Source organism: Orcinus orca, chromosome 11, assembly GCF_937001465.1.
Source record: "Orcinus orca chromosome 11, mOrcOrc1.1, whole genome shotgun sequence".
In the NCBI taxonomy this organism is placed as follows: domain Eukaryota; kingdom Metazoa; phylum Chordata; class Mammalia; order Artiodactyla; family Delphinidae; genus Orcinus; species Orcinus orca.
The window spans coordinates 83335092-83358925 of record NC_064569.1 but is presented as its reverse complement, the minus strand read 5'-3'; the positions used below and the strand labels follow the sequence as shown (position 1 = coordinate 83358925).

At 41.6% G+C, this 23834-nt stretch overlaps 1 protein-coding gene and 1 long non-coding RNA gene across 4 annotated transcripts in view; one reads left to right on the top strand and one right to left on the bottom strand.

Moving 5' to 3' along the window:
- LOC125960514 (uncharacterized) overlaps positions 1-14207 on the top strand; it is a 234738-nt gene extending 220531 nt beyond the window's left edge. The window contains exon 2 of the long non-coding RNA XR_007470251.1: positions 12926-14207. This is a non-coding gene — a long non-coding RNA (uncharacterized LOC125960514). The remainder of the gene's footprint in view (positions 1-12925) is intronic.
- DRAM1 (DNA damage regulated autophagy modulator 1) overlaps positions 1-23834 on the bottom strand; it is an 86822-nt gene that overhangs the window by 49573 nt on the left and 13415 nt on the right. For 2 of the 3 annotated variants that reach the window (XM_033427620.2, XM_004269461.4), the window contains exons 2-5: positions 14384-14451; positions 8624-8766; positions 4251-4428; positions 214-272 (exon numbers count right to left, since the gene is read on the bottom strand). In XM_033427620.2, the coding sequence (XP_033283511.1) occupies positions 214-272; positions 4251-4428; positions 8624-8766; positions 14384-14451 (448 nt within the window). Of the gene's footprint in view, positions 1-213; positions 273-753; positions 3291-4113; positions 4429-8623; positions 8767-14383; positions 14452-23834 lie in introns of those variants that run through there. The other variant, XM_049694738.1, reaches the window with a different exon arrangement.

Sequence of the window (23834 nt, the reverse complement as noted above, 5' to 3'; positions counted from 1 at the left end):
CTGTTTTCATCACCTCTGCTTAACATGTGGTGCTTCGTCTGACCTCCATACACCTTCATTCGCATTGTTTCCCTACCCTTAAATCTCACCTCTTTTACTAAGCCTCGATGGTTGAAGGGTTTAAAATTTTAATTTCAAATTTTAAAAAATAATTTTGAAAATAATTCAAGGAACCAGGTTTGACAATCATATTGAAAACAGCTTATAGTTTACCTTCTCTTTTGGATTCCACTCCAGCTTGGTTATAGAAATTAACGAAGCACAGGCAATCACTAAAAAACGAAATTGTTAAGGAAACTACAGGAGAAAATAGGTCCTTTATTAGAAGAATAAAGAATAGGTTATTCTTCTAATAATATAACCATTACACAATGTTCACATGTTAGTGCCAACATTTCTGCTATCAAACAAGTTATATCAGCTTCTTATCATCTCAAACCTTAAGTTCGATCATAGCAGCAGTTAGAATACAACACAGAAGTAGTCATTCCTTAGCAATACTTTGTCAGTTATGTATAGAAGACTTTTAATCTGTGGCTACATTTTGCTTGACCCTGTTGTTTAAGTTTGGTCAAAATGACACAGCAGTCTAATATGGGTACTTTTGCAGTAGTTTTCCCCTAAAATACTATTGTCCCTAAATAATAATATTGATTAAAATTCTTTTTCCTAAAATACTATGTTCAAGGCAACAGCTTCAAGGAAAAAATTAACATTTCAAAGCATCACAAAGTACCAAGGCTCATATACAAAAACAAGCTACAGAAATTTAATGTATTATCTTTATAAAAATTTAAAAAAACAGATTTTTCCATTGAGTAACTGGGTGTAAACGGAGCCCTTCCTCCCTGGCCCAAAGGGTTTACAAATCAGAAAGATACATCCTACATCTGACCTTGGGGACGAAGGACAAATCCTGAGAGGCCAGCCTAACAAGGCCAGGGACTGAGGCTACTGCCCAACGTGGACAAGACTGTCTGCACAAAGGTGGTGACAACCATTTTGATTGAACATAGAAGGCCAAAGAGAAAGCTAGAGAGAAATGGGATGCTCTTTAAAAGTTTTTGCAAAATGTTAATTCCAAGTGTTGCGTCAATCAATGCCAAGTTTAGCGCCTCCTCTGAATTTGGAGTCAGCACCCTCTCTCCCTGCCCTCCGCCACGTCCCATATTTTGCAATGCTTAACACCTCTCAGTTTCTCAAAGTAAAAGAAGTAGAGAATGGGACTTCCCTGGCAGTCCAGTGGTTAAGACTCCACGCTTCCAGAGCAGGGGGCGCGGGTTCAACCCCTGGTCAGGGAACTAAGACCCCGCATGCCGCTGGCCAAAAAATAAAAAGAAGTAGAGAACATTAAAGGTTCTCTAATCATGTCATGACCGTATGTCTGTTTCTAATAGTTTTAAAAGCCTCTTAATTCTTTCACTTAATTCTTTATCTCATCTTTAGTCCCATCAGGTCCCATGCTGGGGAGGAGTGGGTTGGGGGGAGAGGCAGACAAAACTCTGGCAAAAAAGACCTGGTCTCAGCTCCCAGAAATATTACAGCCTTGTTGGACCCAGGGAATGTGCCGCGTTAGAGAGAAAAGAACAGGGTGCAGTCATGACTCGGAGGGAAGATTATTAATTTGGAGCGAAATGGGGTTTGAGGTGTCAGGGAAGCTACACTGAGTTGAGTTTAATCTAAGCTGTGAGGTTTGAGGAGCTCTCTAGGACAGCATCATCCCACAGAAATTCAGGCATATGTGTAACAATATTTTCTACTATAGTCACCACATTGACAGAAACGAAAAAGAGCCTAATGAAATTAATATTAACATATCTTATTTAACCCAATATATCAAACATGTTGTCATTTCAACATGTAATAATATAAACAATTATTAATGAGATATTTTACATTTTTTTTCTCATTAAGTCTTTGAAATCCAGTGTTTTACACTTACGGCCCTTCTCTACACAGACTACCCACGTTTCAATGCTCAACAGCCTCGTGTGGCCAGTGGCTACTGCGTTGGATAGACAGTTCAGTTCTAGAAAGACAAAGTGGAGAAGTTTATCCAGGCAAGAAGAAGAGCATGGGCAAAAGCAGAGAACAGGAAACAGCCACAGTCAGGGAAGAAAGTGTAAAACGGAGGTCGGTGAAATAGGCAGCCTCAGACTGCGTCTCACGCAAAGGAGCCGGCCTTTGCATTGTTAGTGATTTTGTGAAGCCTTCTGAAAGCTGCAGAAGCTGAATGCAAGATGGATAGTTTAGCAGGAAGGGCTCAGAAGCATGATTCCAGGCCTCAGTTTCTTCAGGAGTCAAATAAGGTTTCACGGAACTAATACAGGAAAGAGAAACAAGGACATTTTCAAGATACTTTAAAATCTTTCTAAGGAAATATAAATCCATGCTAATGTTTAAGACAAAAGACTTTTTCCTATGGATGAATTATTTCAAGTTAATTGGATAAAAACATATAACCTGTTTCTGTTCAGGGATCCTACCCGTCAGCATGGCTCATACGAACTTCCTAGAAATGGGAACTATTAGTATGTGAAACTCTGGCTTGAAAAAGTAATTCTGCTAAACCTCTCTCATTTTAGTATCTAGAGATCTGTCTCCAAAGTTGGAAGCAAGGAAAGTTTTCCTATACCAAAAAACTTTGTTTTTGACTTTACAAATGGTTCTATAAATCTTACAACTAAAACGAGCTAAAAGGTTTGAGGAGATCCGTCTCAAGAGAAAGCATGAATGTCTTCAATCCATAAATAGGACAAGGAAACAGAGAAGGCACTATCTTAGGAACCAGGGTGTATAGTTTGTTGTTAAATTTCTCAATACTAGAATTTGGTTCCTCTGTGCTTAGAAATTTTGTAATTAAAATTTTTCTTCCCTAAATGACAAAAACAAAAACCATCCTTAGACTTCACATTTTGTATAGCTCCAATTTTTTTTTAAGAAATTTTTAAAATTAATTTATTTATTTTTGGTTGCATTGGGTCTTCTTTGCTGCGCCCAGGCTTTGTCTAGTTGCAGCGAGCAGGAGCTACTCTTTATTGCAGTGCGCGGGCTTCTCATTGCGGTGGCTTCTCTTGCAGTGGAGCACGGGCTCTAGGCACATGGGCTTCAGTAGTTGTGTCACGCAGGCTCAGTAGTTGTGGCTCATGGGCTCTAGAGCACAGACTCAGTAGTTGTGGTGCATGGGCTTAGTTGCTCTGCAGCATGTGGGATCTTCCCGGACCAGGGCTCGAACCCATGTCCCCTGCATTGGCAGGTGGATCCTTCACCACTGCACCACCAGGAAGTCCCTATAGCTCCAATTTTAAAAGAAAAATGCAAGGCTTAATACTTAGAAGCACATGATGACAAAATATCTTTTTACTCAAGCTTGCCCACTTTGTACCACAACCCAACTTGGATGAACAAGACCACCGCTAATAAAATAGTTCCATTTTCCTACAGTCTGAAAATAATCACCAATTTTTAATGACTCTTTAGCATTTGCTATGACTGCAGATGGTATTTTGAAAGATGGGGAATTTTCCACCCTTGAAAGACCACAGCTTTTTTTTTCTTTGTTAAATACCTCTTGGGGGGAAAAAAAGGAAAATAAAGAATGAAAAAGGAAAAAAAAAGGAAGGAAGGGTTGTTTTTCATTTCTTCTAAATCAGAATATACAAGTATGATAAATTTATATTTTCTTTTCACATTGTTGAATTAGAAAAAATAAAATTTCATTTTGAAAATGAAATCAGTGATAAAAAGAAAAGGCTAAATGTATTTAAATGACTTAGAAATAAATAGTATAGAGCTTTTTAAAACCTCTTAATATGGACGAATAAATCAAACCATCTAACCACCTATGTGCGGGGAGAAGGGAAAGTCGGGCCTCTTGGGAATCCACAGGGCTATTACTTTAAGTACAATATCAATATTTGATGTCTTTAGCCAAGCACTACAGAGAAAAATAAATATTTTCACATGGCTCATGAAACTGACCCTGTGGAAGGAAAGTAAATAGAGACTGAAGTGTTCTGACATTGTTTTTCATTTTCCTTTCACACCATTCTTTTCCCCAAAGATTCTTTTGATTTAACCAGACAACATTGAGATATTTTCCTTATGATTTACCCGTTTCTCCCAATCGTTCTTCTGAAGCCTGTTGACACTTGGCTGTTAACCTTTGCTTTCTCCATTTTTTTTGGAGGGGAGTGGGGCAGCGAGGGTGTCAAGCTTGCAAGGACACTGACAAATGTAAGAAAGGATACTGGGGATGATGGCTGCAGAGGAAACGGCAGAGATGGCCATCCGTATGCGGCATGTGGAAAGGCTGTTCCACTGGGGACACGATTTGTAAGAGATGATGGATTGCAGGAGCGTGTACACAACACCGCAGACAAACGCCAAAAGGGCACCGCCATCGTGTACCACAGGGACAGTTAACTCCTAGAGAGAAAGTCACACATGTGCTGTTACTCAGCGTGAGTCTGTGCACATCAAGAGCCGAACACTCACTCACTTGCTTTGGGCTCCTCCAAGCCACCAGGCATCACAGATGCACACACCCCATCTTTGGAAAATACAGCTGCTTGCAGAAGATGACCAAGAGAAAAGCCTTCCCGGCACTGGAGTAAATGCCAGGAACTTGCTTGTTCCATAGCAAACGTTTGGCTTGCTGCGAGTTGGGCAGATGGGCCTGGTTCAGTAATAATAATAAAACTGGGGGGGAAACCCATATTAAACCAAAAAAATTATAAAAGAATTAAGAAAAACAAATCGTTTTCACCCCTTGAATGTTAGGCACATTTGAGCAAGGGAAAATAAAAGGCAAAGCATCTAATGCTAATGAGCTGGGGTTGTTTTAGGAATAACCTGATAGTCCTGGTACTTTCCACTCTCCATTTTCTTTCTATGCTAATAAGTAAATCAAATCCTGAATTTACATACTTTGTTTCCACCCCCCACTAGCACTGTCAGGAAACTTGCTTCCTCAACCCTGGCCAATTCAATACATCAGATCTTAATCTGCAAGCTTCATGACACCCACATTAGCCCTGATGAAATCAGATCAAAAGGCCCTTGAATTAGCAGGAGGTGTATTTCCAGTGTGCCCTTTTCACTGTGGAATACATATTCGCTCATCAAAGATGTCTTTTAGCAGGGAAACGACTCAGATCAGACGTGAATTTTGGATAGAGGTTAAGATGAAAACCTAGTAGCTCTTTTTGAAACTCTTGTTAATTTAAAGATAATAGGGCTTCCCTGGTGGCGCAGTGGTTGAGAGTCCGCCTGCCGATGCAGGGAACACGGGTTCGTGCCCCGGTCCGGGAAGATCCCACATGCCGCGGAGCGGCTGGGCCCGTGAACCATGGCCGCTGAGCCTGCACGTCCGGAGCCTGTGCTCCGCAATGGGAGAGGCCACAACAGTGAGAGGCCCGCGTACCGGTAAAAAAAAAAAAAAAAAGATAATAAAAGTAGAGAAAACTAGACTATTGAGAGGATTCAACCTCAGGAAACTTGACTTTTCCAAAAAGGAGACTTCTTGAGAGACAGGAAAGCATTGACGGAGACTGCTTGGTGAGGAGACACCAAAAAGTAGCCATCTTATCCACCAGTGCAGGAAAGAGTGCTAGCTGTGAACACCTGGTAAATGCAGTTTACTCCCCCTCAAGAAAAAGCACCAGCCAATGCTGTCTCCCGCCCTCACATCTCTAATTCTTCTTGAGGCAACTGCTCACATAGGTTTGCTTACGGCACGCCCGAAAGTGAATTGCAGGATATCAAAAAAGGAAGTTGTAAAGATACATTTACGGGAACAATGACAAGGCAAACACTTTGCTCTCAGGAAAGTTAGAAATTCTATTTCTGGTCCTTGTGAAGATGTAATCACTTCACAGAAACCTTAAAAGGAAACAAAAGTGTAATTATCTAACCACCTAAGCCTTCTTCCTGAAGTCTGCCCTTTATGGTTTAAACACTGATGGCCGTTATCACTTGTGATGTTGAGTTATTCCGAGAATAATGTGATGGGATATCATACAGTGCATACTATCCCCCCCACAGGACAAGTCATACCCACACTCCACTAGACAACTTATATCCTTCCAAGTTGCCACCTTCCCTTTGAAAATAATTTTTCCATCGTGCTTTCTGATGCTAGAACTGTGAACTGTGAATTTTTTTGCCCTAATTTTATGAAAAAAAATTTATCATTCTTCTTTTTTAAGTTTATTTTATTTTTGGCTGCACTGGGTCTTCGTTGCTGCGCGCAGGTTTTTGTCTAGTTGCGGCAAGCGGGGGCTACTCCTCGTTGCGGTGTGCGGGCTTCTCATTGTGGTGGCTTCTCTTTGTTGCGGAGTGTGGGCTCTAGGTATGTGGGCTTCAGTAGCGGCGGCACGCGGGCTCAGTAGTTGTGGTGCATGGGCTTAGTTGCTCCGTACCATGTGGGATCTTTGTGGACCAGGGCTAGAACCTGTGTCCCCTGCATTGGCAGGCGGATTCTTTAAGCACTGTGCCACCTGGGAAGCCCTAGAACTGTGAATTGTGTACGTGCTTTTTTCTCACAGAGATTTTCTCATTCTGGCCTAGAGGTTAACTCTTCCCCACAGGTTCTGGGCAGACTGCTTCAATCAAAGGTGACTTTTCATGACTCACAGGATTTGGGAAGAGTATTAACCTCTCTGGGTCTCCATTTCTCCATTGATAAATGAGGAAAATAATACTACCTATCTTCTAAGGTCATTATTAGAATTATACGAGTTAAAGCATGAAATGTTTTCATAAATGTCTGTCACCTAGAAAACTTCAATAAGAATTCCCAGGTGGTCCAGCGGTTAGGACTCCATGCTCTCACTGCCGGGGCCAGGGTTCAATCCCTGGTCGGGGAACTAAGATCCCACAAGCCGTGCAGCCCGGCCAAATAAGAAAAAGAAAGAAGAAAAAAAGAAAACTTTAATAAATGTTGTTATGGAACCCAAAACACACACAATCATAAAACGTAAGGAAATGTCATCAAGAGTCTCTACCACGTGACAAATGTCATAGGCAACTAGTGATGTTTATTTCCTAACACAGAGACAATAGAGTAGGAAAGTTAAACGAAGCCGGAAGCAAACTGAGTTCACAAGATGCCCTCCTGGAAGCCCTATAGGCTTGCTTCAGGGAGGCTACAAATTTGGCTCTCAGCTTTCACCAGTGTTAACAAGGAAACACTGTTAGTTGTGGATTTGTAACATCCCAAAACGAAAACTTGTTGGCCACCAGACCTGGAAGAATATCCCTGCCCTAGGTTGTCCTGAAGGTTCTGTGTCATACAAGGAAGGATGCCTCACCCCTCACAACACAGCACTGAGTTTCCCAGAGCACTTTATTATACTGTCCCCCCCACCAATGACAGATGGCTTCCTGCATGTGCAGGGCAGAAAAGGTGATTCTCTGAGGCCCACATGATGCAGGTGAGGCAGAGGGCCCTCTGACAATGGTCTGACTCATGCAGGAGCAGACACTAGAGAACAGGTGGACAGCAGACGGTACAGGTGGTGTCCTGAGGTTATCAGCCTCCCAGGTACACACCAGGAGGCAGTGCCCCTCTGCTGCAGCTTCAGTGTGCAGATGTGGACTTGAACAGCCAGCTAGCACTGAAGGCTGACACGTTTTTATAAAGTAAGCGTCACAGAAGATCAACCCACTTCTGGTGGGAAAAAAGTTAAAGGAGTACCCGCAGGCAGAACCAAAAGTCCTCCAGGAGTAACCTCCTTTCTACGGTCACAAAGGGACAATGGTGATGACAGAGCAGGCCCTCCAGGGTGTTGGCCTATAGTGATGAACCGATGACCGTGAAGACGGCTAAGTACAGACTGCTGGGCACTGTACATTATCTCATCGAATCCCAGCAATAACCCTGTAAGGCGAGTGCTCATATTAGTACTCATTTGAAATACAACACATACTTGTAAAATATAAAATATTGCCTCCATAGACAAATACCATGCCTTCCTGAAAGAGACTTCGGAATGAAAGGAATCCAAAAATTAGAATAAAACATGTAGGATTTTTTCCAACACTTGACACAGTAAGAATATGTCAAGTGGACTCTGCAGTAGTTGTTATATAAGTTAATTTGCTCAGTAAGGCCATATTTTGGCCCTGCAACTGATTAGCTGAGTAACCCTGACCAAATTATTTCACCTCCATGTGCCTAGATCCTCATCTGTGAAAGGAAGAGATCAGATGCCTCTCTTTGAATTGAACACCAGAGGCCCAAACAGCAGAATCAGTAAACATACACACGCTCATACACAGAAACGTTTTCACGATGTTAATGAAATCGTTACAATGACTGAAGTAGCTCTCCCAGCACATTAAACCACATCAACAAGAACACAGAGCAACCCAGAGCCCACAGCATGATCTGAAGCACGCTCTCTCTCACACACGCACCCCATCTCTCCCAAGTACTAGGCTGGGCTGACTTGCAAATGACGAAGATTTGTTTCTAAGAAGCAAACTATCCCAATATTCATACACTCATCAACTATTTGAGAGCTGTGCTGGCACAAGCGTGCCTCTGGTGCTCTTGCTTCTCTCCTCCAGATACATATACTCCATCACCCCCAATAACCAAAAAAACTTCAGGTCATACCTGGAAATTGGCTACAATGCCCAACCCGATGCATCCCACCAATCCTAGAACTAACGACACCAAGTTAAAAACAGGAGTGCCGAAATAGCTGGTTTGGTTTTGCTTCTCTACTATTTTATATCTTGTGTACATCGTGGCTGCACCTGAAAAAGAAAGGGACTCTGATGAATTTTTATTTTTTGACTTTTTAGAAGGAAAAACACATGAACAGTTTTTATGGCTTTTAAAATAATTTGTATTTTCAGTCTCCTGATTGCAATAGTCTCCCCACTCGTTCACACCTGCCCTTCCTCACCCCATCTTACTCTCCCCCGCCATGTGACGCATACACACACACACGCATACACACACACACACACACACACACACACACACACACAGTCTTGGCTGTTATCCTTTTCACATAAATGCTATTGTGCACATATATTTCTGGGACTTGCTTTTTTATTTATTTAAAAACGTTCCATGGTTGGGACTTCCCTGGTGGCACAGTGGTTAAGAATCCGCCTGCCAATGCAGGGGACGCGGGTTTGAGCCCTGGTCTGGGAAGATCCCACATGCCGCGGAGCAACTAAGCCCGTGCGCCACAACTACTGAGCCTGAGCTCTAGAGCACACGAACCACAACTACTGAGCCCACGTGCCGCAACTACTGAAGCCCGTGTGCCTAGAGCCCATGCTCCACAACAAGAGAAGCCACTGCAATGAGAAGCCTGTGCACTGCAGCAAAGAGTAGACCCCGCTCGCCGCAACTAGAGAAAGCCTGCGCACAGCAATGAAGACCCAACGCAGCCATAAATAAATAAATTTAAAATAAATAAATAAATTTTTAAAATAAAAGTGTTCCGTGGAGATCTTGCCAATGTCAGTACACATAGGTCTCCCTCATCATGGTATACAGTGAGATGCCATATTTATTTCATCATTCTCCTAATGATAGATTTCTACATTATATGTTTTTCCTATTACAAACAATGCTCAATGAACATCCTTATATAGAAGGCTTTGGCGCACTTTCAGTGTTTCTGAAAGATGAATTCCTAGAAGTAGTATTACTGGGTCAAAAAACTATGCTCAATTAAAATGCCAAAAAGTAGCTCCAAACTGCTCCAAGACTGAGGCAATTTATACTCCCACAGCAGAGTTTGAAAGCAATTCTGTATGCCCTGTTCTTTTAATTGTTGCCAATCTAACAAATGAAAAATGGCAACCTGTTTGTTTAATTTGCATTTCTCTGATAGTCAGTGAGATTGAGCAACTTTCAGTATGTCACTACTCATTTGCATTTCTCTTCTGAAAATTGTATGTTTATCATTTTTTTAATTTTTCTCTTGAGTTTGTTCATTTTTAATTTGTAGTTGCTCTTTATACATTATGTACATTAGTCTATTGTCTGCTATAAATATTACAAATGTTATTCTGGTCTGTTGTTTGTCTTTAACTTCGTGAATCTTTCATCACTTAGAAGTTTCCATTTTCATCTACCCAAATCTGTCAGTTCTTCTATTTAGCTTCGGGGTTTTGTGTGTGTAAGTTTAGATAAGCTTTTCCATCCTAAGGTTTTAAAAATATTTTCCTATACTTAAATCCAAATCCTCTTTTTTTTTTTTTTTTAAGATTTAATTTTATTTATTTTTGGCTGTGTTGGGTCTTCACTTTTGCACGCGGGCTTTCTCTAGTTGCAGCAAGCGGGGCTACTCTTCTTTGCAGTCGGGCTTCTCCTTGCGGTGGCTTCTCTTGTTGCAGAGCACGGGCTCTAGGCGTGCGGGCTTCAGTAGGTGTGGAGCGTGGGCTCAGTAGTTGTGGCGCATGGGCTTAGTTGTTCCATGGCATGTGGGATCTTCCCGGACCAGGGCTCGAACCCATGTCCCCTGCACTGGCAGGTGGATTCTTATCCACTGCACCACCATAAGAAGAAGTCCCTCCTCTTATGGTTTTGTTCTTCATGTTTACTTCTTTAATTGCCATTGACTTTTGTGAATAGTGTGAGAGCAAATTTAACTCAGCAAATTTAGCTTATAGAAAAAGTCACATAGATATGCAGAGATATGTTTAAAAGATATTCACTTTAGCATTGTATATTACAAAATGAAAAATAGCCTAAATGTTTAACAATAGGGGACTGAATTATAAATTATTATATGTCCATGAGATGGATATCATGCATGTGTTGGGATAAAGTAGATTTCTGTGTGTTCAATAGTGTTATGATGGCCATAATATTTTTTGCTGAATTTTAAAAACCAGTCTAAAGGCTAATCATTTATCATAGAGCATTTTAAACAGAGATATTCATGTCAGATTCTCCCTTGCCTAGAAGCAAAAAGCTACATTTATCACTTGCTAGTGATAAAATAATCTGTCTTCTAAATCTGGACTCTGGGCAAGGATGGTGTAAGAGGGCACTGGGATTGACTGACTCCTATTTCTACTTCCCCTTGCTCACCTCCAAAACCTTGGGAGGAGAAGACAACAAATGAGTGATGGGGTGAAACTCCCTCTACCAAGGAGGATGAACAAATTCTGAAGATGTCAAGTCACTAGGTAGGGTTTCCAGCACCTCTGCCCCTTCTGCCCTGCATCAGTAGAGAGGGCCAGAAAGTGCTGGTTATATGATGGGTCCCTGGCAAACACCTGATTGTTCTGCAGGGTTAAGGGTTTATGGAAAGAGCCCTACCTCTTCCATCCATATACCCTCATCACCCATAGGACTGAGTTTTTTAGTCTTTACATTAATTGGCTCATGAGAGAGGGTTGTAGCCTCTCAACTGCATCTCAGGTGCATTTGAGGAACTGAAAAATCATAGCTGAGTTGGAGACAAACTATTCCATGCTTCACCTTTCCCTTCCTCTAACAGGTGAGCTAACACCTTTGTCATTGGTTCAGAAGCTTTTGTGAGTATCCAAGTCCCTTAGAGTGCTGGTTCACAGCACATATGCTTGGGCCCCACTTCCAGAAGTTTTGATCCAGTAGATCTGCAGTGTGGCCCTGGAACCGGCCTTGGAACCAGCACCCAAGAGGATTTTCTTGTAAGTTACCTTCAGAACACACTCTGAGAAACACTAGCTTCTAAACTTTAGGTGTCTTTGGCTTAACGCAAATGCATTGGATATAAATCACAATTTTAGAAATTACATTTAAAATCCATTTCAAATTCCTGTGGCAAATTACCAGATAAAGTGAATACTTCTATAATGAGGCCAAAAATAACTTTGGATTTCTAGTCACTTGAGTTCCTTAAAGTAGAGCAAAACTGTAGTTGCAAAGGTTATACTTTTTAAAAAATCACGTATACCAAGCATAAACCCTAATGTAAATTATTGACTTTGGGTGATAATGATGTGGCAATGTAGGTTCATCAGCTGTAACTAATATATTACTCTGGTGGGGGGATGTTGATAATGGAGAAGGCTGTGGGGGGGTGCGGGGGAGCAGGGCATATATGGGAAATCTCTACCTTTTCCTCCAGTTTTCTGTGAATCTGAAAATGTTCTAAAAAATAATGTTTGTTAAAAAATAACAATAAAAGAGGGCAGAAGCAAGAAGAACTACAATCATGCAGCCTGTGGAACCAAAACCACATTCACAGAAAGAGACAAGATGAAAAGGCAGAGGGCTATGTACCAGATGAAGGAACAAAATAAAACCCCAGAAAAACAACTGAATGAAGTGGAGATAGGAAACCTTCCAGAAAAAGAATCCAGAAAAATGATAGTGAAGATGATCCAGGACCTCGGAAAAAGAATGGAGACAAGGATTGAGAAGATGCCAGAAATGTTTAACAAAGACCTAGAAGAATTAAAGAACAAACAAACAGAGATGAACAATACAATAACTGAAATGAAAAATACACTAGAAGGAAGCAAGCAGAATAACTGAGGCAGAAGAACAGATAAGTGACCTGGAAGGCAGAAGGGTGGAATTCACTGCCGTGGAACAGAATAAAGAAAAAAGAATGAAAAGAAATGAAGACAGCCTAAGGGACCTCTGGGAAAACATTAAGCGCAACAACATTCGCACTATAGGGGTCCCAGAAGGAGAAGAGAGAGAGAAAGGACCCGAGAAAATACTTGAAGAGATTATAGATGAAAACTTCCCTAACATGGGAGAGGAAATAGCCACCCAAGTCCAGGAAACACAGAGTCCCAGGCAGGATAAACCCAAGGAGAAACACATCGAGTAATCAGACTGAATAATTAAATTAAATTAAATTAATTAATTTAATCAAATTAAAGACAAAGAAAAATTATTGAAAGCAACAAGGGAAAAACGGCAAATAACATACAAGGGAACTCCCATAAGGTTAACAGCTGATTTCTCAGCAGAAACTCTACAAGCCAGAAGGGAGTGGCACAGTATATTTAAAGTGACGAAAGGGAAAAACCTACAACCAAGATTACTCTACCCAGCAAGGATCTCATTCAGATTTGATGGAGAAATCAAAAGCTTTACAGACAAGCAAAAGCTAAGAGAATTCAGCACCAACCAAACCAGCTCTACAACAAATGCTAAAGGAACTTCTCTAAGTGGGAAACACAAGAGAAGAAAAGGACCTACAAAAACAGACCCATAACAATTACGAAAATGGTAATAGAAACATACATATCAATAATTACCTTAAACCTGACTGGAATAAATGCTCCAACCAAAAGACACAGGCTTGCTGAATGGATACGAAAACAAGACCCATATATATCCTGTCTAAAAGAGACCCACTTCAGACCTAGGGACACATACAGACTGAAAGTGAGGGGATGGAAAAAGATACTCCATGCAAATGGAAATCAAAAGAAAGCTGGAGTAGCAATACTCATATCAGATAAAACAGACTTTAAAATAAAGAATGTTACAAGAGACAAGGAAGGACACTACCTTGGATGATCAAGGGATCAATCCAAGAAGAAGACATAACAATTATAAATATATATGCACCCAACACATAGGAGCACCTCAATACATAAGGCAACTGCTAACAGCTATAAAAGAGGAAATCGACAGTAACACAATAATAGTGGGGGACTTTAACACCTCACTTACACCAATGGACAGATCATCCAGACAGAAAATTAATAAGGAAACACAAGCTTTAAATGACAAAATAGACCAGATAGATTTAAATGATATTTATGGGACATTCTATCCAAAAACAGCAGATTACACTTTCTTCTCAAGTGCACAAGGAACATTCTCCAGGATAGATCACATCTTGGGTCACAAATCAAGCCTCCGTAAATTTAAGAAAATTGAAATCATATCAAGCATCTTTTCCGACCACAATGCTATGAGATTAGAAATCAACTACAGGGAAAAAAATGTAAAAAACACAAACACATGGAGGCTAAACAATACGTTACTAAATAACCAAGAGGTCACTGAAGAAATCAAAGAGGAAATCAAAAAATACCTAGAGACAAATGACAATGAAAACACAATGATCCAAAACCTATGGGATGCAGCAAAAGCAGTTCTAAGAGGGAAGTTTATAGCAATACAAGCCTACCTCAAGAAACAAGAAAAATCTCAAATAAACAATCTAAACTTACACCTAAAGGAGCTAGAGAAAGAAGAACAAACAAAACCCAAAGTTAGTAGAAGGAAAGAAATCATAAAGATCAGAGCAAAAATAAATGAAATAGAAACAAAGAAAACAATAACAAAGATCAAAGACCAATCAATAAAAATGATACATAAACTGTAACATTTTACTTCACATGAGATTGGTAATTTTTAATTTATTTATAATAATTATTGTGTACTTACTAAGAAATGCGGAGAAGTTTATCATAAATCCAAAAATACCACTCTCTGGAGGTGTTGTTCCTGTATCACTGAGAATGAGAAGACATGTCCAAATTAGTAAAAAGGAATTCAGTTCAGGCATATAATTGGCAGGTATTATATTGTGTCCCTTCTGGGTGTTCGGCCACTTTGAATTCCAAAGATTTGACCTGATTTTGTTCTAAAGTATTTTCAAGTTGGGCTCTGAAAAATTAAAAACTATTTTTTCTTTTTTTCCCCAGTTTTACTGATATATAATTAACAAACAGCACTGTATAAGTTTAAGGTGTACAGCATAATGATCTGACTTAGAGACATCATGAAATGATCACCACAGTAAGTTTCGTGAACATCCATCATCTCATATAGATATAAATTTTTTTGAGAACTTTTTTTGTTATGCTGAGAACTCTTAGGATTTACTTTCTTAACAACGTTCATATATAACATACAGCAGTGTTAATTATAGTACCCATGTTGTACATTACCTCCCTAGTACTTATTTATATTCTAACTGGAAGTTTGTGCTATTTGACCACCATCATCCAATCCCCCTCTTCCTCACCCCTGGCCTCTGAGAACCACAAGTCTGGTCTCTTTTCCTATGAGTTTGTTTGTATGTTTGTTTGTTTTGAAGTATAATTGACAACACTATGTGAGGAAATATTTAAAGTGAATGGTGGTGGTGTTTTTCAGATGATCCCACCTGAAAAATCTGAAGTGTGTGTTCATTCTTGATGAGGAATTGAGTGAGACTACTTTTTGGAGGAAAAAAAAAAACCTGGTCTAAAATCACGTTTGAAAAGTCTACTATTTGAATATTAAATATACATAAACACATCATTTTAATTTTTAACAATATGATTTATGCATAAGAATTTACACTGCTGAAAATATGATAGAAGGCTGAGCAATAAATATTATTGATGCCTGTCAGTACTTTATGGAAATAGGGTATCAAGGGTATTACTCATGGTGATAAATTATTTTAACAAAAAATAGCTTCTATGAGACAAATTTCAGATGCAGTCTATCAATTAATTAATTCAATGAGCTGGAATGTAGCATTTGACATGTGCTAGCTTCTATTCATTAATGCCAAGGTTTACATTTTTATACTCTCAAGCTGCTTGCATAAAGCACAGTTTCAAACTGATGGCAAAGGCACTCCCAACATGAAAGAACTCGTACTTGTCTTGAGTGTTTCCACGTTTTAAAACAGCTCTGAAATTTAAGTACTGAAAAATGGATCAAGTTGAAAAGATGCACTTCAAAGTGTTTGAAAAATTCCACAGTAAGCCTGTGTGTGCAGGAAGCAGGAGTCTTTAAGCTTTGTGAACACTTAATATTTGAAGAGTATGAAGAGGTTAATGTTCCCCCTTCCCACAAATTCCTCTAGTCCCAATTACTTCAATCTCAGTGTCACTTGTACCTGTAAGAATCTGAAGGGTTTAGAATTTAACATTACCATTTTTCCTACAAATAATCTTCTTTCTCACTAAAGGGATGTTGGGGTGAAGGCTGCCCGACGTTTGGGATGCCCTTCTGAGCACAACATCGTCCTGAATGGGCGAGGAGGGGATGGGAACCAGTGATGGAAACAGCTGGTGGAAACAGCTCATGTGTGCCCTTGGGCAGCACTTTTTTTTTTTTTTTTTTTTTTTTTGCGGTACGCGGGCCTCTCACTGCTGTGGCCTCTCCCGTTGCGGAGCACAGGCTCCGGACGCGCAGGCTCAGCGGCCATGGCTCACGGGACCAGCCGCTCCGCGGCATGTGGGATCTTCCCGGACCAGGGCACGAACCCGTGTCCCCTGCATCAGCAGGCGCCATCAGCAGCAACCACTGCGCCACCAGGGAGGCCCTGGGCAGCACTTTTGCCAGAAAATTCTCACAGGGAAAGGAAGCCTTCTATTCTTGACCTTAGGGTATAAAAAAGCAGCTACCCGATGACTCATGCAAGAGTACTTGTTGGCACAGGTCTGTGAGGAATCTGCCACGTGCCAGGAAGATTGTTGGTTGTGGAGAAGTGACGAGGATAGTGAGGGGGGTAGGTAGGTGGGGGGACAAAGGTCCTCTAACAGGAGATGAGAAGATGCCCATACTTGGGAATGATCTGTCCAGGGAGAGCAAACCAGGACATATTTCAAGGGCCCAGGTATGCAGTCCACATGACATCGAACATCGATTCGAAAGCTCAGAATTTCACAGTGATATTTTATTCTTGCTTATCTTTACATTTAAAACCATACAGGCAGAATCTGGGAATTCCCTGGCAGTCCAGTGGTTAGGACTCCATGCTTTCACTGCCATGAGCCTGGATTAGATCCCTGGTCAGGGAACAAAACAAAGATCCCACAAGCCACACAGCGAGGTCAAAAACAAAAACAAACACACAAAAAAACCCATACAGGAAGAATCAAAAGTGCTTTGCAAACAGCCTTTCCATATGCATTTGTTGAATGAATGACTATCAGTACTGGCAGTAGACACTACTTTTTGAACACTTACCATGCACCAGCCACTGCTAGGTGCTCACCATACATCATTTCATTTCATCCTCTCAACCCTGAGGTGGGCCTATTACCAACCCCACTTTATTAAGGAGGAAACTGGGTATTGGAGAGGTTATATAACTTGTTCCAGGTCCCAGCCAGTGCTGTCAGATGGAGGGAATCTACATTCCATCTATGTGTCTGACTCTGCTTTCCTGCCTCCTCTGTGCTCTAACAGCAGGCAAGGAACAAAGCAATTAGAAGAATGACTGGGGGAGGAGAGCGAGCACAGATGTGCTGGTAAATGCTTAACAAACAGCTCTAGAGGGAACCTGATTTGTAACACAGGCCAATTTCCATGCTATAAATATTCCCAATATGTCAAAATTCAAGCTACCAAAATGCTGGTCACTGAACAAGGAGTTGGGAAAAAATGCATACAGTTGGCTCATCATGCCTTAGTTCTATACCAGGAAGGTGTAAAGTAGGTTAAGACCTCATAGCTTCTCAGATGCCATAATTTAATAATAAAACACCTTTAAAAAATGGTTCTGAAGAACCTAGGGGCAGGACAGGAATAAAGACGCAGACATAGAGAATGGACTTGAGGACATGGGGAGGTGGAAGGGTAAGCTGGGACGAAGTGAGAGAGTGGTATGGACATATATACACTTACAAATGTAAAATAGATAGCTAGTGGGAAGCAGCCGCATAGCACAGGGAGATCAGCTCGGTGCTTTGGGACCACCTAGAGGGGTGGGATAGGGAAGGTGGGAGGGAGAGGCAAGAGGGAGGAGATATGGGGATATATGTATACGTACAGCTGATTCACTTTGTTATAAAGCAGAAACTAACACACCACTGTAAAGCAATTATACTCCAATGAAGATGTTAAAAGAAAAAAAAGAATAAACTGGAAACTAATACTACATTGTAAATCAACTATATTTCAATAAAAAGTTTTTTTAAATTAAAAAAGATAATAAGAAAACACCTTTGGGCTTCCCTGGTGGCACAGTGGTTAAGAATCTGCCTGCTAATGCAGGGGACATGGGTTTGAGCCCTGGTCCGGGAAGATCCCACATGCCACGGAGCAACTGGGCCCGTGCGCCACAACTACTGAGCCTGCACTCTAGAGCCCGCGAGCCACAGCTACTGAAGCCCGCATGCCACAGCTACTGAAGCCCGCATGCCTAGAGCCTGTGCTCCGCAACAAGAGAGGCCACCGCAATGAGAAGCCCGACCACCACAAGGAAGAGTAGCCCCCACTCACCGCAATTAGAGAAAGCCTGCGCGCAACAACAAAGAGCCAACGCAGCCAAAAATAAATAAATTAAATAAATAAATTTAAAAAAAAAAAAAACCACCTTTGACAATTATTCACACCATGGTCTGATTTTCTTTCAGGATTACTCAGTCTATAACACCCACCATCAATGCATGAGTACCAATGGGCCTACATTCCTACGCTTGGCACTACAACATAGGAAACATCAATACTACAAACATAGGGGAAAATATGAATGCACTGTATTCATAACCAGTTGTTTGATTAAATGAAATCATCTTTTAAAAAGTTTTTATTTGGCTGCAAAAATAACCATAAACTTTATCCACTCATCAACAAAATATTTATGGGACACCTACCATGTGTTAGTACAATCTGAGTCACAAATTTCCCTATTTATCAGGTAAGAGTGGTCAGTGTGTGATTTATTTCCATTAAGTGACAAAGTGGTACCTAAACTACATTTGGTGATTTTTTAAAATTTATTTATTTATTTATTTGGCTGCACCGGGTCTCAGTTGCAGCATGCAGGATCCAATTCCCTCACCGGTGATCGAACCCAGGCCCCCTGCATTGGGAGCATGGAGTCTTTACCACTGGACACCAGGGAAGTCCCCCATTTGGTGAAATTTTGCTTAAGAATATTTCAAGAGGGGGGCTTCCCTGGTGGCGCAGTGGTTAAGAATCCGCCTGCCGATGCAGGGGACACAGGTTCGAGCCCTGGTCCAGGAAGATCCCATATGCCGCGGAGCAATGAAGCCCATGCGTCCAACTACTGAGCCTGCGCTCTAGAGCCCTGCGAGCCACAACTACGGAAGCCCGCGTGCCTAGAGCCCATACTCTGCAACAAGAGAAGCCACCGCAATGAGAAGTCCGCGCACCACGACGAAGAGTAGCCCCCGCTCACCACAACTAGAGAAAGCCTGCGCGCAGCAAAGAAGACCCAACACAGCCAAAAATAAATAAAATTAATTAATTAATTTAAAAAAAATTCAAGATATAAACAACAAAGTCCTACCATATAGCATAGGGAACTATATTCAATATCCTGTGATAAACCATACTGGAAAAGAATATGAAAAAGAATGTGTATATATATATATATAACTGAATCACTTTGCTGTACAGTTGAAATTAACACAACATTGTAAATCAACTATACGTCAATAAAATTTTGTATAAAATTTAAAAAGAAAAAGAGTATTTCAAGAAAATTTCCAGGGAATTCCCTGGTGGTCCGGTGGTTAGGACTTTGTGCTTTCACTGCTGAGGGCATGGGTTCAGTCCCTGGTCAGGGAACTATGAACCTGCAAGCCATGCAGCTTGCAGCGGCCAAAAAAAAAAAAGAAAAGAAAAGAAAAAAGAAAGAAAACTTTCCAAGCAGAAAATGAAACTGTGGCCACTTCTAAGAATTTTTAAGGATAGTAGTGGTTGCCTACTATCGTTAATACAAACAGAAGGCTCCCTCTTTCATCTCAGCCACTGACATGCCATGCTGACTAAGGAAGACCCAGAAACTTAGGGGCCGCGTGCCATGCAGTCATGCCATGGCTGCATCATCAAACGTCGGAAGCACCCAGAGGCCTGGGTAACGCGGATGGCATCCATCACCACAGGATCAGCTTTGACAAATATCAGCGAGGTTGCTTTGTGAAAGTTGGAATGAGACATCACCACTTAAAAGAGGAATCGGAGCTTCTGCCCCACTGTCAACAATGATAAACTGTGGACCTTGATCAGTGAGCAGACACGGGGGAAATGCTACCAAAAACAAGACTGGAGGTGCTCCGATCATTAATGTGGTGTGATCAGGCAGTTCTGGAGAAGAGAAAGTTCCCAAAGCAGCCTGTCATTGTAAGCAGATAGGGTAGGGGGGCCCTGGAGGAAAAGAACCAGATATAGCTTTTTGACATTAGAGAAGCCATTTAGCCCTAAACCATTTCGTGATCTAAGCCTGGCTGCAATGCTTGCCCTTGAACAGGTCTCAGCAGTAATGATCTTAAGGGAACAAAGGAACAAACAACTGTTACCAGGCAAGGTGAGTAACAATAGCAAAGATAATAAGTCAGTTGTAAAGACTCCCAGTTCTGTTTCAATGGTAAAGATTAGCCTGAAGCACTTTCTGGAACTGTTTCACAGAATTTAAACCCCTCTGGAGGGCTCATCCACCAGATCCACTGGAACCTGAGGGATGAGAATGTTGACCTTTTCTGATCCTCCTGACATCAACTGACTAAAGCTTGGACATTGTCGACCTTTGCCCCAATTCTATGCTGAATTCTCCTCTGTTCAAGCCCCTTCATGAGTATGCAGGTAACCTAGCTTAAAGCTTCCCCAGTGTTGCTGTTTGGGGAGACTCTGCTTTGGGAAAGATCCCTGGTGTTCTCCTTACTTGCTGCAAGTAATAAATCCTTCCTTCTTCCATTGTTTGGCTTGGCTGTGTCTTCTGGCTTGACACCTACCAAGAGGTGAACCCACTTTTTGGGGTAACATTGTCATGAAGGTTAAATTCTTCAGCAGAAGAGGTGAGGAGAATATTAAGGGTGTGTGTGCGTGTGTGTGTGTGTGTGTGTGTGTGTGTGTGTGTGTGTGTTGGGGGACGGCGTGGGAGAGTGGCTCTGTCCTGGTAGCTTGAAGTCACATGGAGGGAGATTTTTAATGTTAACAAGCGGGCTTCCCTGGTGGCGCAGTGGTTGAGAGTCCGCCTGCCGATGCAGGGGACGCGGGTTCGTGCCCTGGTCTGGGAAGATCCCACATGCCGTGGAGCAGCTAGGCCCGTGAGCCATGGCCGCTGAGCCTGTGCAAGCCTCTCTTACCTTAAAATGTTCTTTTCAGTCTTTCTTTTGGTCTCCAAGCTATTATTTTACATCATAAGTAAATACTGTATCACACCTTCCACCTGACACTGGAATCCAAATGAACATAACACCAAGGGGGTGCCAAAAGAACCTGTTGGTAGCCTCTTTTTCTTTTACATTTTTTATGCTCACAGTAAATGATCATATTGTGCAAAGGCAGAGGTAGTAGGATTTGGTTGGCACAGCTGTACTTGGGCACCTGATTCAGGAAAATGGAGAATGAATGCCATGCCAAAGCAGTTGCCTCCCAATGTGGCAGAAGTAGTCCCCTTACCCAACTCCCACGACATCATTCTGTATCACATGGCTTAAAGACCTGGCCCAGATCCATCCACGTCCTCACTTGCCTCCTAGTAAATGAGGCACTTCCTGGAAACTGTACAGGGGGATAGGAACTAATTGTTCATTTGCATATGGCTTAGAAGCTGTTGAGGCTGTTATGTGTACACACTTGTGGCTAGGAAATCAATTTACAACTATATTTACTGTGTTTAGATTTCTACAAGTTTTGTTCATCACAGAAAATTCCAAGCTGTTTATCTAACACCTTTCTCCGAACTAATTTATGATGTTAAGCCACTTCATAATCACTTGGTGCTCAAAGGGATAAAAACAATACAAATAAGACGTGCATAGGTTCAAGATGGCAGAGTAGAAGGACGTGTGCTCACTCCCTCTTGCGAGAGCACCGGAATCACAGCTAACTGCTGAGCAATCTCATCAACAGGAAGACACTGGAACTCACCAAAAAAGATACCCCACATGCGAAAACAAAGGAGAAACTGCAATGAGACAGTAGAAGGGGCGCAATCACAATAAAATAAAATCCCATAACTGCTGGGTGGGTGACTCACAGACTGGAGAACAATTTTACCACAGAAGTCCACCCAATGGAGTGAAGGTTCTGAGCCCCACGTCAGGCTTCCCAACCTGGGGGTTTAGCAACAGGAGGAGGAATTCCGAGAGAATCAGACTTTGAAGGCCAGCGGAATTTGATTGCAGGACTTCGACAGGACTGGGGGAAACAGAGTCTCCACTCTTGGAGGGCACACACAAAGTAGTGTGTGCATCAGCACCCAGGGGAACGAGCAGTGACCCCATAGGAGACTGAACCAGACCTACCTGCTAGTGTTGGAGGGTATCCTGCAGAGGTGGGGGGTGGCTGTGTCTCACCGTGAGGACAAGGACACTGGCAGCGGAAGTTCTGGGAAGTACTCCTAGGTGAGAGCCCTCCCAGAGTCCACCATTAGCTCCATCAAGAGCTGAGTAGCCTCCAGTGCTGGTTTGTCTCAGGCCAAACCAACAGGGAGGAAACCCAGCCCCATCCATCAGCAGACAAGCATACTAAAGTTTTACTGAGCTCTGCCCACCAGAGCAACACCCAGCTCTACCCATCACCAATCCCTCCCATCAGGAAGCTTGCACAAGCCTCTTACATAGCCTCATCCACCAGAGGACAGACAGCAGAAGCAAAAAGAACTACAATCCTGCAGCCTGTGGAAGGAAAACCACATTCACAGAAAGACAGACAGGATAAAAAGTCAGAGGGCTATGTACCAGATGAAGGAACAAGATAAAACCCCAGAAAAACAACTGAATGAAGTGGAGATAGACAACCTTCCAGAAAAAGAATTCAGAAAAATGATACTGAAGTGGAAAAAGAATGAAGGCAAGATTGAGAGGAAGCAAGAAATGTTTAACAAAGACCTAGAAGAATTAAAGAACAAACAGAGATGAACAATACAATAACTGAAATGAAAAATACACTAGAAGGAGTCAATAGCAGAATAACTGAGGCAAAAGAACGGATAAGTGACCTGAAAAACAGAATGGTGGAATTCACTACTAAGGAACAGAATAAAGAAAAAAGAATAAAAAGGAATGAAGACAGCCTAAGAGACCTCTGGGACAACATTAAACACAACAACATTTGAATTATAGGGGGTCCCAGGAGAAGAGAGAGAGAAAGGACCTGAGAAAATATTTGAAGAGATTATAGTCAAAAACTTCCCTAACATGGGAAAGGAAATAGCCACCCAAGTCCAGGAAGCACAGAGAGTCCCAGGCAGGATAAACCCAAGGAGAAACACACCAAGACACATAGTAATCAAACTGCCAACAATTAAAGACAAAGAAAAATTATTGGAAGCAACAAGGGAAAAATGGCAAATAACATACAAGGGAACTCCCATAAGGTTAACAGCTGATTTCTCAGCAGAAACTCTACAGGCCAGAAGGGAGTGGCACAGTATATTTAAAGTGATGAAAGGGAAAAACCTACAACCAAGATTACTCTACCCAGCAAGGATCTCATTCAGATTCGATGGAGAAATCAAAAGCTTTACAGACAAGCAAAAGCTAAGAGAATTCAGCACCAACCAAACCAGCTCTACAACAAATGTTAAAGGAACTTCTCTAAGTGGGAAACACAAGAGAAGTAAAGGACCTACAAAAACAAACCCATAACAGTTAAGACAACGGTAATAGGAACATACATATCAATAATTACCTTAAACCTGACTGGAATAAATGCTCTAACCATAAGACACAGGCTTGCTGAATGGATACGAAAACAAGACCCATATATATCCTGTCTAAAAGAGACCCACTTCAGACCTAGGGACACATACAGACTGAAAGTGAGGGGATGGAAAAAGATATTCCATGCAAATGGAAATCCAAAGGAAGCTGGAGTAGCAATACTCATATCAGATAAAACAGACTTTAAAATAAAGAATGTTACAAGAGACAAGGAAGGACACTACCTTGGATGATCAAGGGATCAATCCAAGAAG